The 15,636-nt window shown below is 40.6% G+C and overlaps 1 protein-coding gene across 5 annotated transcripts in view; it reads right to left on the minus strand.

Moving 5' to 3' along the window:
* Sacs (sacsin molecular chaperone) overlaps positions 1 to 15,636 on the minus strand; it is a 102,109-nt gene that overhangs the window by 42,616 nt on the left and 43,857 nt on the right. For 4 of the 5 annotated variants that reach the window (XM_004854851.3, XM_013075869.3, XM_087199416.1 and 1 more), the window contains 4 exons: positions 13,484 to 13,634; positions 7,630 to 7,717; positions 5,560 to 5,645; positions 2,533 to 2,644 (listed from right to left, as the gene is read on the minus strand). In XM_004854851.3, the coding sequence (XP_004854908.2) occupies positions 2,533 to 2,644; positions 5,560 to 5,645; positions 7,630 to 7,717; positions 13,484 to 13,634 (437 nt within the window). Of the gene's footprint in view, positions 1 to 2,532; positions 2,645 to 5,559; positions 5,646 to 7,629; positions 7,718 to 13,483; positions 13,635 to 13,710; positions 13,854 to 15,636 lie in introns of those variants that run through there. The other variant, XM_013075870.3, reaches the window with a different exon arrangement.

Genomic DNA, 15,636 nt, shown 5'->3' on the forward strand with positions numbered 1-15,636 from the left:
GCTTGTAGAATTTTGCTCTTCTGTTGGGTTTCTGGAATCCTAACTATTATATGCCTATGTATAGATCTTTTTGATCAAGGCTAATTGGAGTCCTATATGCCTCACTTATCTGTATGTCAAGTTCTTTTCCCCTGCTTGGGAAGTTTTCTGCCATCACTTCTGTGAACAGTTTTTTATGTCATCTGCACTCTCTCCTCTTTCTTCATTGACTCCAATCAGTCTTATGTTATTCTTCTTTGCATTGTCTAGCAGCTGCTGGATTGCTTTCTCGTGGTCCCTTACAATTTTAAAGCAATTTTTCTTTTCCTGGTCACTAATTGAAATCTTATCTTCTATATCTGCAGCTCTGTCCTCACATGTGCTCATTCTGCTGCGTAGACTTTCAAAGGAGTTTTTAATCTCCTGGAAATCTGTTTGCATCTGGTTTATGGATTCCATTTGTTTCCTATGTTGGGATTCCATCATGTTCCTCAGATCCTCTATTTTTTTATCTGTGTCCTCTCTAGATTTATTAATCATGTCTTGCACTATGGGCACAATCTTTGCTGTTATCTTAGAAATTATGTCTGATTTCATTTTTTCCAGATCCTCTCTTGTTGCCAGTTCAAGGAGTCCAGGTGGTTGGGTATCAGAGTGTTGCATCTCATTTCCCTTTGGGGTTGCTGTAGATGATCTGGAAGTCTGTTTTTGAGGCTTGTTCATGTGTCTTCTCATTTGACGGGGGAGGAGGGTGCTGCTGGCACCTGTGTGGCTCACCTCCTCTGCCCTAGGAGTGATGGAATGGCGGGGGAGCCTCCTCCTGGGCACTAGGATTGGCTCACCTCCTCTGCCCTAGGAGCAGTGGAATGGCAGGGGATCCTCCTCCTTGTGATTTCTAAGTTAGCACAGTGGGTCCATAGGACTCCGAGATTAAAGGAGTGCAACAGAGACACGATTCTCCATGTCTCTCCCCATGGCCCTGCTGGCCGGAGCCGGCATCCCTCACCCAGCAGAGGGTAGTGCACCTGCCTGCACAGGAGCTTAGCAAGGAGCCCACGGCGTGGACAGGCAGCTTTGCCTGTTGGAATTCGCTCAGAAACATGCTAGCAACCACCCCACAGCAACATTCCAGGATCCCGTTCCTAAGAACCAACTGTATCCCATAGTCAGCCCCCAAGAGTACCAAGCTGTGGACCCTCTACACTACTTTTCAAGAGCCTATCTCTAAATATGACAAACTCAGTTAAATAATCTTTTTAAAATAGTGTTTAATAAAGTGAAGGCAGGACTGAATGCCCAAACTCCTAGACATTCGGCAGAATTTGGAAGCAAAATACTCCTAGGCTCTCTTCATACTCTCATCTTTAAGGTTCCTCAGTAGGTACATAACAACACCAGAAGGACACCAGCAGTATCATCATGTCTGTGACCTTATTTAATCCTCAGAATTGCCAGAGATAGGCTTTGCCTTTACACCATTTTCAGATGAACAGGAGTGAACATGAGGGTCAGAGGTACCACCAGGCACACCAGACCCTAAAGAGTCCCACATATTGATAGTCCTGTTTAGGGCCAAGACTTAACCCGGGCTCCCTTGAATCCAAATTAGATCACTTTTCACAAATCATAAGCATGGAGCCAAGCAACCTCATAAGTTAACCTTCTCGTTATAAAATGATATATATGACTTCTGAAATGACCAACCTGGACTTGGCAAGGTGGCAGGAGTTAGGACCAAAAAGCAAGCTTCTTGATGTTACCACATCTCACACATTTCTTCTTATGAAATAAAGTACAGATTTCAAATCACAAATCTGATCGAAAAATGACTGCAATAACTACAGTAAATGCTAATAAATATTTAATAATGATGATCACCCTCTTAGATCACAAAGCATCTTTTTAAAACTATCTGACTTACATCTCTCTGAAAATTTGCCCAGGGAACTGAACCTACTCTTCTTTTTCTCAGTACCTTCCCAAGACATACAGTCTTCCACAATCATCCCATCAACCTCAGATCTTCACTAAAGTTATGGGCCTTCAATGCAACACTTCACAAAGCACAACTGACCTATCAGGAGTCCACTGGTTCTCTTACTATTTCTACTTTCATCTCCTTGTTCCCTCCTTCCCTTCTGTCTTTCCTCACATGTTAGCATACAGGTACCCCAACAGCAAAAATTAGCACACAAAAACACAGCCTCTTACAATGTCTTTGCAAATGCAAGAAATTATTATTTATACGGAAAGGGTGTCCTTTTATGCTACTGATGATATAAAATACAAGTTGACTGACTAGAATAAAAGAATAGAAGAAGAGGCTTGTGTGATTACATTGCTTGTGAATTTTTTTTAGATTTTTATTTGTTCCCTCAAAATACCAACTGGTAACATCTTCCCTCCAAAAGTAAAGAAAAACACCCAGAGAAGTACAGTTAAACATGCCAAGAATGAAATACAAATGATAATGAAGATTTTCATTAAATGAAGCATTGTAAATTATTTAAAATCACCTGTTAGTATATAAAAGTATCTCCTAATTATTCTTACCCTGATATTGCGCCATATCTTTTGACCAAAGAGTCTCTGTTCCATATTGGGTTTCATCATATAAAAATTTAACTTCTGTGGCCCCAGCATCTTCTGCATTCTGAATTAATTCCTAATCATTAAATAAACCAAAAATAACATATTTAATAATAAAGCAATCTATTTCCCATCTTGGTATTTACTTAAAATATTTTAAAAGTAAATATATTTAAATAAAGAAAACCTACTGTATCTATCATTATCTTTAAGCTCTGGTGAGGTTACTTTCATACAGATGAAAGTGTGGTTGAATAATCCTCAATGACATGCCCCTGAAATTCATCTACATCACTACCAACCATTAAACACAAATCCTAGGACCATTTAAAACTCTTTGTCTTATTTACAATCTGCCTAAATCCTTTGTTCAAAAGAAATTATTACCAAAAATTACAAGTTTTTCTCTGTGGCAAGATACTTCATACTTGAGCAATTTCCAAACATAGACCTTCAGTTAGCATTTGCTTACCAAACTTACCTCCTGTTAGAAAAAACAAAACAAAACAAAACAGTATCCATCTGTATGTAGCCTTCAATATACTATTTTCTTCAGGTCTGACACACAAACACATCTTTCTCCTGCACTAAGCAGAAAGCATCATGTTTAGGACCGACTTGGTCCTAAATGAATGGAATAGTGTTATTAGTTTTATTAGTGTATTATTTATTTTATTAGTGTTATTAGTTTGGTGGATGATGCATGAGTGGATGGAAACCAGAACCCTGTAATACTAGTAAAAAGGAAAGGGCAAACTACAAGATTTACACCCATCAGTAGTCTCAACAAAATTTCCAGTTCTAAAACCTTAATCACTTCCAGACACCTATCAAAATATGCTGGGCTCTGATCAACTAGAAGGAAGATGCAAACTGAAATAAGATTCATTCCTTCTTAGAGCTATGATGCCAACCAAACCTTTTAGAGCTTTCAATGATACAAACAGCCTGCTATGGCACAGGTTCACCACCACTGCCCTAGAGCCAAGACCATATTCATCAAAACTTGAACTGAACTCCAGAGATATTATCCTTTTCTTATTCCTCAGATCTTCTCTAAAGTAAGGAAAAATCAACAGATGATAATTTTATGAATGAGCTCAGACATAGACTAAACCAAATCAAAGGCTTACATTTTAAATGGAGGAATCATTAGAAGCACAATGAATCATCCTATATGACTAAACTCATAAACTTCTGACTTTGGGGAGAAGAACCTCCTTATCTTCCCAGAACTCTGAGCACCTATACTGATACTACAGCAATACCTACAGAAAGCCTTCCTCAGACAGAAAGGTGGCACCTTGTCTACATAAAATCCAACAACTAAAAGGGGACTAAGGGAGGAGTGTAGAAGGGAAAAGCCAGGTTTGAGATCAGGCTTGCAGTTCACCAAGTGCATTCCAAAGGGCTAGGGTGTGCTGCCCACCAGCTGTGCAACGGAACAGGAACACTTGAACCACACCCTGCTACTGCCTGCTTATCAGCTGCGAATTCCTATTTATACAACTGCCCATTTCTGAAAAGATTTTTTTTAACTTTTAAAGCCACTCCCCTACTGTGTTCAGTCTAACAGAATCCCTAGAAAGGAGCAACTTATTTACATTAGGGTAGTATGATGAAAGTAAGAACTAAAAAGGTAGAAAAACAGAATGTTAAGTTACAAAACAGTAACACTCTAGAGGTTATATCTTGTCTTTATTCAAATATCTGTGATTTACGCATATTTTAGGAAGCAAACATGGAAAAAGCTGAAGATAAAATATTAAGTTCCAGGCTCCAACTATAAATCACAAGTTGTACCAAAAAAATAGAAAGCTTTCCCCCCCAGCTATCATCCTCACAGAACCAAATTGATTCTGAGAAGCAGCAGCTAGAAATTTTGCATTTGTTCTTAACGAAGCCACTAAAACATCAGGACATGTTTCAGCAAACACAAGAGGTGGTAGTTGAGATACAGGTGATTTCTAAGATTCCTATTAAATCTAGCACTGAAATATCCAAGGAACAATGATTAGATTGAGCTGGCTATACTACAAATACACACAAGGAAAGCTGTATCAGCTCTCACCACAGACACTGCTTGAAATGCTGCTGCCTTGGTTCCCAGCCAAGAGCCCACTCACCTGCTTCTGCATCAAGGAGACACTGCTCCTGCAACCACCGAGTTTTCATGCTGACTTTATTCTGTCCACTTATGTTACCCTCACAACAGTCACATAACCATCCTTTACTCATCCTCATTTTCCCAACAGATCAACAGGAGAATAACTTTCAATTTCCCCTTCTGTGAACCAATGGTACCCATTTTGAAAATGAACTGAAACTGCTCCAGCATCTCTCATGAGTCACTCCAGAAGACACAGCGTTCATTCAGTGCCTATCTAAGCATTGCTATGTGAGTTAAATAGCCCTTATCCTGTGAAAATTTACCATCTTAACTAGAAAAATGAGGCCCAAGATACTAAAGATAAAAAATAACAAATATCTTCCTTTATTTTCTTTAATGGTAGATGATTCAGTTTTTGTTTTTAATGAGTATACTCAAACTACAAGAATGTATCATGGAGAGAAATAAATAATTAAACAATTATCCTACTGAACAGTCTCAAGAAAGCAAATCTCTAAATCCAGGGGCCAAATAAGCATGTGTTCCTGGCGTCCGCTGTGGAGTCGGTGTCTGTTTGTTCATTTGGTGAGTGATGCCCCTGCCAATGTTTTACACAGCAGTGCCTCGGGCAACTGTGCTTAATGACAGTCCCCAGAAAGTTAGTGTATTCTTCTCTCCTGGAAACCTCCTATGTCCCACTGACTGCATTCCCAAACCCATCCCTTCCAGCTAAGCACTACCACCATGGAAGTAAAGAAACACCAGCATTCAGGTTTAGACAAAAATCTTAAAAATTTAAACACTAAGAACATTTGTAAGGAATTTCATTTTGTCATATTTTCATTGAAGTAAGTAACACACGAACACAACAAATACCCTACCTTAAGAATCTGTCCTCCTTCTGGATACCTTCTTAAAATGTCCTTGAGAAAATCAACAAGTGGTGGAGTTGTTTGTCCAAATCGACCTGAAATTCAGAACATATTTTAAATGGTTCAGGTAAAAAAAAACAAGTCATGTTCTATGTGTGATTTGGTTGTGCCATAGTACAACCATACAAGTCAAGGTTTCATATATCTCACTGCAGAACCCTGGTACAAAATCTACCTGATTAAGCAGTTTACTAGAGAGTAAAGCAGATTCAATTTAGTCAAATATCAAGACTTTTAACTGAACTACCAACTAGGTTGCAAAAACATTTCTAAAGCTATACTACCACAAAAGATTACTTCAAAAATAAAGAACATTTGGTGGGAGGAGTGGAAGAGTTATTTTCCAAAACAAATTAAGGAAATGGTACTAGTCTGTGGTGCTTTGCTGTTAAACAGTGAGCCAGTGATAGCGGTGCCTACTGTCTGATGGATCTGAAATGTAGCAGTTCCAGTCTCAAAACAGATCTAGTGTAAGTACTGCTAACCTTGTGTGCACTAGATACTGACCAGGTTACCTGCGGATAAGGGACAAAGGGTACAGGGAGAAAGGGGAGGAGGGCAGTAATTCTTCAGAGGCACAGAATATTTTAAATCTACACATAATTTGTTTTTAAAAATAAAAAATATCAAAATAAGCCGAGTATCACTATCAACTAGATAAGGGACCAGAAGTGTTTCTGGGACAAGAAGAGCTTCAGATTTGAGATTCTAGAATATTTGCGTATACTTCATGAAGTATCTCGGAAATGAGAGCCAAGTCAAAACATAAAATTCATTTATGCTTCATACACACCTTAATACGTATCACCTGAAGGTAATTTTACTATATTTTTAGTATTTTGATTATAAACTGTTGTATTAATTTCAGGTACGAAATTTTCGATTAGTGGCATCACATGTGCAATTTCAAAAGTTTTGGATCTTGGACGTTTTGAGTTTCTGCATTATGGATGCTCAATGTGTATAAATTAATTTGCTTAATTTGGGTACTACTAACAAGACCAAGCCTAGACAAGACTATTTCCACAGACTTCTCTCCCACTCAGCACTCACCTAGCTCCATTTACCCTGTTTTCCTCTGACTCTGATACTCCCACACTGCAGCCCATTATTATATGCTTTCACTTCACTTTCAAAACAATCACTTATAAACATTTTTATTCAGGCATGACTGACATACAAAAAGCTACAGACACTTAATAAATACAGCTCAAAGAATTTGGAAATAAGTGTATCCCTGTGAAACCATCAAAGTATAACTACCATCAATGCCATCTTATCTGTCACTTTCAAAATTTCCTTCCACTTCCTTTTTGTTTCTCCTCTTTCCTTCTGTTGAGGGTTCTTAATTTAAGATCTACTTTCTCAGCAAATTTTTAAGTAGTTATGGCTTATATGTACATTTCCCTTCAAAGCTTCGTGCATTCATAGGTGGGGCTTTTGAGAATGACTGGATCATGGCTGTGTGATACTGGATTAGTTCACTGATGGATTTAGCATAGTTCTGGGTGTGGATGATAGATTTACTGAAGGAAGACCCACCCTAGGAGTGAATGGCACCAACCAATAGGCTTGTAGCCTGAATGGAATAAAAAGGGAAAGAAGAAGGAAGGCTCACTGCTTCCTGCCTACCATGCCATAGACTGTTTCACCTCTGCCATGCCTCTTTGTCATCCGGCCTCAGATCCAGCCAACTATAGTCTAAAACCTTTACAAAGCTGAAATAAACTTTTCCTCCTTTAACTTATGAGTGCCAGGTATCCTGTCCCAGCAATAAGAAAAGTAACAAAAACAAACATACAATACTGATAATCATAATCAAACCCTATATTCTACAACAGTAGATCTCTATATCACATTACTTTGCATAACTACAATTTTGTACCCTTCAATCAACACCTCCCCATTTTTCCTTCCCTGAAATCACCTTGCAACCATCATTATACTCTCTACTTCTAGGTTAAAAATAAATCTTCATGCAACTAAATATGGCATCTATCCCTGGCAAAAATATTATACCTCCCCCTTGTAAGCCTTTTGATTGAAGGTTTACAAAAAGATGACAACTTTTGTCAGTCAGATCTCCAATCTTGATCCAATCAGGTAACTGAAAAGAAGAAAAGGCATGAAAAGCAACACAAAAATACTACAAATTCAAAAGTTTACCTCAACTTTTTTCCACTTAAGTAATGCTTGTTAACTGTTCTTATCAGGAATTAAATTGCCTTGGAGAACTGAATATTCAGAGAATTGTCAAACCTTTATTTAAACATTTAAAGGATTTAAATTTAAAGGATTTAAATTTTTAAAATTTAAGGATTTTCAATAAATACTTAACAAACATATAAAGATACACATATTTCTTCTGTAACAATTCACTTTTTTTTTTTGCAGTGCTAGAAATTGAACCGATGGCCTCAAACAAACCTTCTACTGGCGGGCTACATCCGCAGCCCACGTTCATATTTTTAAATGATGAATCAGGATTATTAACATAAACAAAATTATTCTTTTGGTTAACATTTCCAAAGTGTATTTATTGCTCAAAACAGCTCCACGAGACCTCAACAGTATTTGAGGACAAAAAAAATGGTTTTAAATTTCAGCAGCTTTATTTTTCTAATTATTTTCAAAGAGTAACCTATAAGAGTGTTCCTAGAATACACTTTGGCAAACATTACCACAGATGTTACTACAAAGCAAAAACAAACAAACGAAAAACTGTAATGTGGAAGAAAGGGACAAATGAGGCTTCTAATCCCCGAAGTTGCGTTAGTCTTTAAGCTCCTTGAAAATGACTTTTCTGACAAAATGCATGGATATTCCCTTTCCTTTTCATGACTTTTTCTGCTTCTCACAGGGGCAGGGTACAAGATGTATTGCTGTGATCCACAAGGGCAGTGTAATGAGTGCCTTTTTTTGGAAAAATAATGCAAAGTCAGATCACCCTTTTCCCCATCTGGGTCCACTTTTGAATCTGCCTATGTGGGGTGATCTCCTACAGGTCAAAAGTCTTCAAAACATTCCTCACAGCTCACCCAAAGGACCACCTTTCAAGCTTAGGCTTCATGGGCAGGGAATGAAGAACACCATTTACCATCTTAAACTTTCAACATTTCCAACTGTTGCATACATCTCATACTGCTATCCCACAAGGTTTCTAAATCCAACTTGCGAAAAGGTAAAATCACTAGCTTTCCTCCCAACACTATCCCTCATCTTCATCTCATAACTAAGTTAACAGTGTCAGCATCTATACAGTCACTTCGCCTAGAGAGTACAGGGAGGCTCTAAACCACATCTCCACACTTCTAAGTCCCACCATGTCCAGCCCCCAGGCTCTCCAATCTAAGCTGCTCTTCTCCATTACCTATCAGACTTTCTACATCTCTTGGATTTTCACACCCATCTCCTATCTGGCTTTCTTACTTGCGGTACATCATCCTCATTCTATTCTCCTATGTAAAGCACAAATCTAAGCACACTTAACCATTATGGTTACAGAACACTTCCTTGTACATATTCCCTGTGAATCTCACCGCTACCTTGGAAAAACTAGTTCACTTCTTGCACAGGTGCTTCAGCCAGTATGGCTACCATTACTCATAGGAGGGCAGTTATTAACATATAGAACTTAGAACTTCCGTGACATATGCATAAAGCAGCATATTAGTCAGAAAAGAAAAATTAATTTATTAAGCTGCCACACAACCATATAGAAATACATATGCATTGCAAACATACACATATAAAACATACATGAATTTATAGAATATTAAAACAACAACCAAAAAGGCAACAGGCTAACAGACACATAGAGCTAAAGGAATAGAGACACAAACAAGCTGGAAAAAAGATGCACAGAGATAAATATAAACCACCGACAGTATTTGTGGAGTTCCTTGCGACACCCAAAGGGCCAATGTCTGCTCAAGTAGTGCTTGGGGGGGCGGGGGGGGGGGGCTGCTAAATTCCAAGGAGCTGGAATGTCAAGACAAGATATTTTTGCACCTAACACACAGACAGGCGTTGGGGGTAGGGGGCCCTTCCAAGGGCTCAATCAGATAAAAGTTATTCAGCCAAACTGTCACCATGCCTTGCTTGCCTGCCTTGCTAACTAAAACAAACATCTGCACCCAGCAAAACTCTATGGCTTTGTTGTTCCTCAATAAATTTGGAGGTTTGAGTCAGTTCGTGGATTCATTCCATTTTGATGAAGACCCCTGGCCCCAAAAAAGATATTCTCTGTCTCTGGTGTCTTCATTCATCTCTCTAACAGAGTTTGCTGGCCTGAACCTGACAAGTCCTCTAATCCTTCTCTGGTGATTTCATCAGAGGTGTTCATTCTATTTCTCGTTGATAAACTAATTAATTACTAGAAGAGAGCCATGCATAAACCAATAATTACTAATCCAATTTAGCACAGCAAAGGTGTACTGAAAGACAAGAAGGCAGAAAGGGAAGAAGAAAGGAAATCTATACTGTAGAAAGGTGTTTCTAGGTCTTAAAGAAGACTTGAAGAAGACACAGAGTAGAACCACAGTAAAGCACTATAACTGTGTAGGTCTGACAATCCACAATTTTGATAGACCATAATCTAAGGCCTATCTATAGGGAAGTGATTCTCCAAAGCCGCAATCTAGCAAAAGAGATATTTCAGCTCTATCTGCTACTGAGCTTGCCAAGATTTGGGAGTTTTGTTTGTCCCCCTCTCCTGGAGACTCCAACCAAAGTAATGTTGATCTTGCTCATCCCCAAATGCACTATGCCATATCAAATCCTAAAAGTTGCCCCAGTTTGATCACATCTGCTTTTAAAACAGAGATTATAAAATAATTTGAACATCTGAGTTTTGGCCTTGACAGTCTTGCCATTCCTTGTAAATCTGAGTTCTTTATCTTCATTTACTAGGAAATAATAACTCCCTCCAATTATTAAGCAAACAATATAATATTAAGTGCAGTCTGAATCTTTTTTTTTTCAGTCTGAATCTTATAACACTTTTTCTTTGTTGGCTGTCAAAGATACAAGGAGATGTTCAAGAGTCAAAAAGTTGGGGCCAAGGGGGCTGTGAACAATCAACACATTCTGAGGGGCTGGAACCACTGGTGGTACATGCGTGACTGTCCCATCGGTGGCTGGTACCATAGCTGCCCACCAGCAAGACATACAAATTACAGCTCCATCGTGAACATGTTACAAGATAGAAAAGTTAAGTAATATTTCAAATTTCCTAGTTGGACGTTCAAGCACATTTGGTAAAGAACAGAAAGGGTCAGGATGTGGCACAGTTATAGCATATAAGTTGTCTCTTTATGAGACAGGAGATGAAGTGAGGCATTACAAATTCTGTTTCAAGGCCAGTAAAAGGAAAACAAAGACAAAGGGCATGCTAGGTAGTTAAGGAATAAGAAAAGTCTATGGTTGACTAGGTCCAATACCATCCAAAACCAGTAATTTTCAAGGAGTTCTCATCAGCTTTCATTTCCTGCCTGCCCTAAAATATTTAAATTCTCACCAACAAATGAAATCCAGAAAGTTCGTGGCAGTATGAGTGTTGGAAACACCAACACTCATGCTTATATACATGAGACTTTTTTCGATGGCACACACCCATCTTCTTTGTATCAGAACTGTACTCGGTACTTATTTTCTGCCTGAGCTTTATTCCTGACCCTTAATGTTCATTTTTTAAAGTTGTGAGACTTCCTGTTCTAAAGAGCTTTGCATTTAGCTTTTATTTATCCCCAATAACACCACAATAGAGTCTATGTATAGAATAGTAAATTGTCCATAGATTAGAACCACACAGACATGGATTCAACCTCTAGCCTGATCTCTCTGAAACTCAGCTGTACTCTTCTGCAGAGCAGGCTAGTCATAACTAACTCATGAGGTACTTCTGAATATTAAATAATACATGCAAAGTTCCTAGAAAACTGTCTGAAATTCAATAAATGTTAGCTAATAAATGCTGATCACATTCCAACACATTGTACCAAAGTACAGAAACAGAAAGGTGCTAAGCCTATCACATCCCAACATTCATTCCCCAGCTCTGAGGTTTCTCCCTTGAATTTCAGACCTAGATCTGCAGCTACCTGTTGCATTTCAATATCCAGTAGAAATCTTAGGATGGGTTACAACTGATTTTACTGCATTCACAAGAGAAACAAGAAAGCGAGCCTTTACAAGTCCATTAACTTGACCTCTGTTACACACACAGAGCAGCACAGCAAGCAGGATCTAGATCACCCACTGCTGTTTTGTACATTTTCCTAGATGCTTCCTTTATGCCTCACCATCAACTGAACCATGTGTACTAAAAGCAAACTGATTAGCACACTTCTCCCAAAATTACCTGACTTCTGTAGTTATTTATCTCTGCTCACTTGAACCTTTGTTTTCCTGGTCTTACTACAGGCTTCTAAACTTCCTTCACTTTTTGCCAAATCTACAGGTCCATTTGATCTCAAAGTACCACAGTTCTGTCTTCTTCAAAGTCTCTTGAGCATCATCCCTTTCGGTTTCCTCTTTACAGCCAGTCTAGCACCTCATGGCCTCACACCAGGTCGGTGTCCTACCTGGACGCCTTCCATACTCCCAAACCCAAACATGACCACACCGCACCCTTCACTGCTGCTTATCTAGGTTGTACACAGATACCTGCAGAAACATTCCCAAGTGCAAGACAAAGACACAACTGAGCATAGGGGTGAAGACAACAAAGTACAACAGATGAGTAGCCAAAGAAGTGAGCACAGAACCAGGATAGCAGACAGGCAAAGAAAAAGACAAGAATGACAAAATTTGCTCCTATAAGGGCCCCAATCAAGTCAAACTCCCACAGAACTGAAAAGGAGGACTGATTAAATCTATGGCAGAGCCTAAGCGCAAATCAATCAAAAAGGTGTCAGGTGGGGATTTAACTCAGTGGCATGGTGCCTGCCTCACAAGCAAAAGGTCCAGAGTTCAATCCCTGATTGAAAAAAAAAAAAAAAACAAAACTGCCTAAGTGGTCAAGAAACCAGAGAAATGATCCAGGTACACAAAAAGTCAAGACTACACTGAAGGATAAAAAATCACCAGTACCAAATATTCTACCATGATTTGCCCTGGATATTAAGCAATCCAATCCAGAAATGTCATTCTATATTGCTCAAGTACTCTGAATACTTATCTGCTCAACCTCCTGAGATCCTGAGATCCTGAGAATGATGTTCTTCACATATAAATGCAAAGACTATTTATGACAGCAAAAGAACAATTTTTCAGAAATGGTCTTCAATTGAACACCCCCCTTTTATGAAAATTGTAAAATTTTCACCAATCTTAAAGGATACATGTGACAATATGAAGTGTTCTTATTTTCCAAAGTTTTGACCTATCAAGTAATGTATCTGCAGTTCAGAAGTTTTAATGTTAAGTTTTCTCCCCAGAATAATCAGTCATATACTAAATTATGTCCGAAGATGCTTTTCAACCATAGGTCTCTGGGATCCACGCACAGGGGAAAACTTCCAAGAGATAAACGGTGAAAATACTTAACAACAGTCCAGCTCAATTTATAAGAACAGAAAACTATGAGTGATGATCTAGTCACTTCAATGATGATGTCTGTAAACTAAAAAACCTCCTTGGGTTATGCCGTGAAAAATTTGTGTTGATTTCAGGAAGTGAAGACTCAGACAAGACTAGGGCGAGGGGACAGGATGTAAATGTTGGAACGGTTAATAATGACAAAAACACAACTAATGCCAGACACGTCCCTGTGCTACCTGTGCCCCAGCCATTCACTGAGCGCCCCTGCATCGCATCGGAGCGCGCGTCGCGTGCCACCCGCAGCCCCGACCCCGTCCTCCCGGTCGCCTACCTCCCTGTCGCCGCGCCACAGCCGCTGCTCCGACACTGGCCACCCAGCCTCCGAGAAGATGCGCTCCTTCAGGTCGCGAGCGGTCCCGGACGCCGCCACAGTCAGGGTCCTGCAGCCCACGCAGCCGGGGAGCACGGTCACGCGGACCCACCTGCGGGGACAGAGCTGGCTCAGGCGGCCGCCCACCCCACGCGGCCCGCGGCCTCCCGACTCGCCCGCCCGGTCACCTGTCCTCCATGGCGGCGTCCTGGGGGCCCCGCCGCCTGCGCCACTCACGCCCGGCCCCGCAGCCCCGGGAGGCCCCGCGCGGGCCCCGAAGGCGGCGTCCTCATGGGGCAGGCCGGCGAGCAGCGGCGAGAGGAAGCCTCCACGGAGGCGCAGGAGGCAGCGCGGCGAACGCTCCAGGCCAGCCCAGGCCCTGCAGGCGCCGCCCACGGGCACACGCGCCAGCCGAGACCGTTAAGGGAGAGGCACCGCCCCACCCTCCAGGCCACGCCCCTTCCCGGCCACGCCTCTCCCAACCGGGCCCTCAGTGGAGGAGCCTTCCGGTCCGCCCCTACCCCGCCCTCTAGGCCACCCCTCGCTCAACCCGGACCGGGAACCAAACTGTGTCGCTCCGCCCACCTGTCTGTCCCCTCCTAGCCTGGCTCCTTCCTGCAGCAGAAACTTCAAACACATGGCAATAGTATTTGCTAATGCACATCTAGAGAAAAGAAACGTTTTCCTTGATAGAATCGAACAATGCCTCGAAATGCTGAAACACATTTCTAGGGCCTACGTCTTCTTCAACTCTAATGCTCCTATGAAAGCACTTCCAAATAAAATTGATCGTGGCCTCATGAGAGTGAAATAGTGTGACTATAGAATATTCATATCTTCCATGGTTTTGTTTCTGGTTTGTTTTGGAGTCACAGAAGTGGGATCAGTGATTTGGTTTGCTGGAAAATAGCCAACAGCAAAGTAATATAGTACATGAGAATACACAAAAATATACCCCTTGACATGTTAAAAATCTGTGTAACTTATTTGTGCAATATTATCTTACACTGCTGGTGCTCTCTTTCCATCACAACTGCAACTGCCTTGGAATTGGGAACATGGGTTGATGGAATGGCCCCAAAGTTGTAACTAAACTTGGCTTCTAACTGAAAAGTGGGCAGGGCTTTGTTCCAGTGAGTACAGACCCTTCCTTTGGCTTGTTTCTCAGAGGTGTAGATGTGATGCTTTAGAAGAACAAAACCTAAATCTATTTAAAGCAATTCAAAAGCTACCTCATTGTATTAGCTCTGGTTCTCTAGAGGAACGGAATCAGTTAAAAATATGTGTATAATTATGCAGGGATTTTTTTTTTTTTTGGTACGGGGATCAAACTCGGGTCTTTGAGCTTGCACAGCCGGTGGCGAAACCACTGAGCTAAATCCCCAGCCCTATGCAAGGGATTTAATAGGCTTACAGGGGCAGAGGCAGGAGAGTCTACAGTGGCCAACTAGGCCTTGAAGAGCTGGAGCATCCAGTAGCTGCTCAGCCCAAGAAGACGGAAGCTGCAGAATAAAAGGAATCAAGGATGCAGCGCCAGTTTAGGTTCGAAGGCCTGGGAGCTCACTGGAGAGTCAACCGTGTTGGGAAGCTGAAGATACTGGAGACATGTCCGAAGGCAATAGTGAAGCCTGGAGCCCTCCTTAAACATGCGCACTTGCTGCTTCTTTCCCTGTTTAATCCATTCAGCTGTAAGCCTGCTGGTCAGTGCAACATATCTGGTGGGGGTCTTCTTCTCTCAGTTTGTTAGCCTACATGTTAGGCATCCACAGACACACCTGTAACTGGGTTTTATTAATAAGCTATGCATTTCTTAATCCATTCGAGTTGAAATATCATTAACGAGCACAATCATGAACCAATAAACTTATGTGCTTCTTACTTTAAATACCTTGAATAGAATTAAATTTTAGAGTTGATCCTTAAAAAGGGTATTAGTTAAATTACTACTTCTTCCTTCCCCAAAAAATATTACTCAGAACTCATCATTGATAATAAACACATAGAATATCCTTATGGCTGTTGTACCTGTTTTCCTTACTGTGTTAAAAAGGACAGTGATGTAGGTCATGCATGATTTTCCCTACTGTGAAGAGGTGAGCGTGTTCAGTCAATTG

This window comes from Heterocephalus glaber, unplaced genomic scaffold (assembly GCF_053883595.1).
Source record: "Heterocephalus glaber isolate CG9 unplaced genomic scaffold, H.glaber_assembly_v1.0 deba00001719, whole genome shotgun sequence".
NCBI lineage: Eukaryota > Metazoa > Chordata > Mammalia > Rodentia > Bathyergidae > Heterocephalus > Heterocephalus glaber.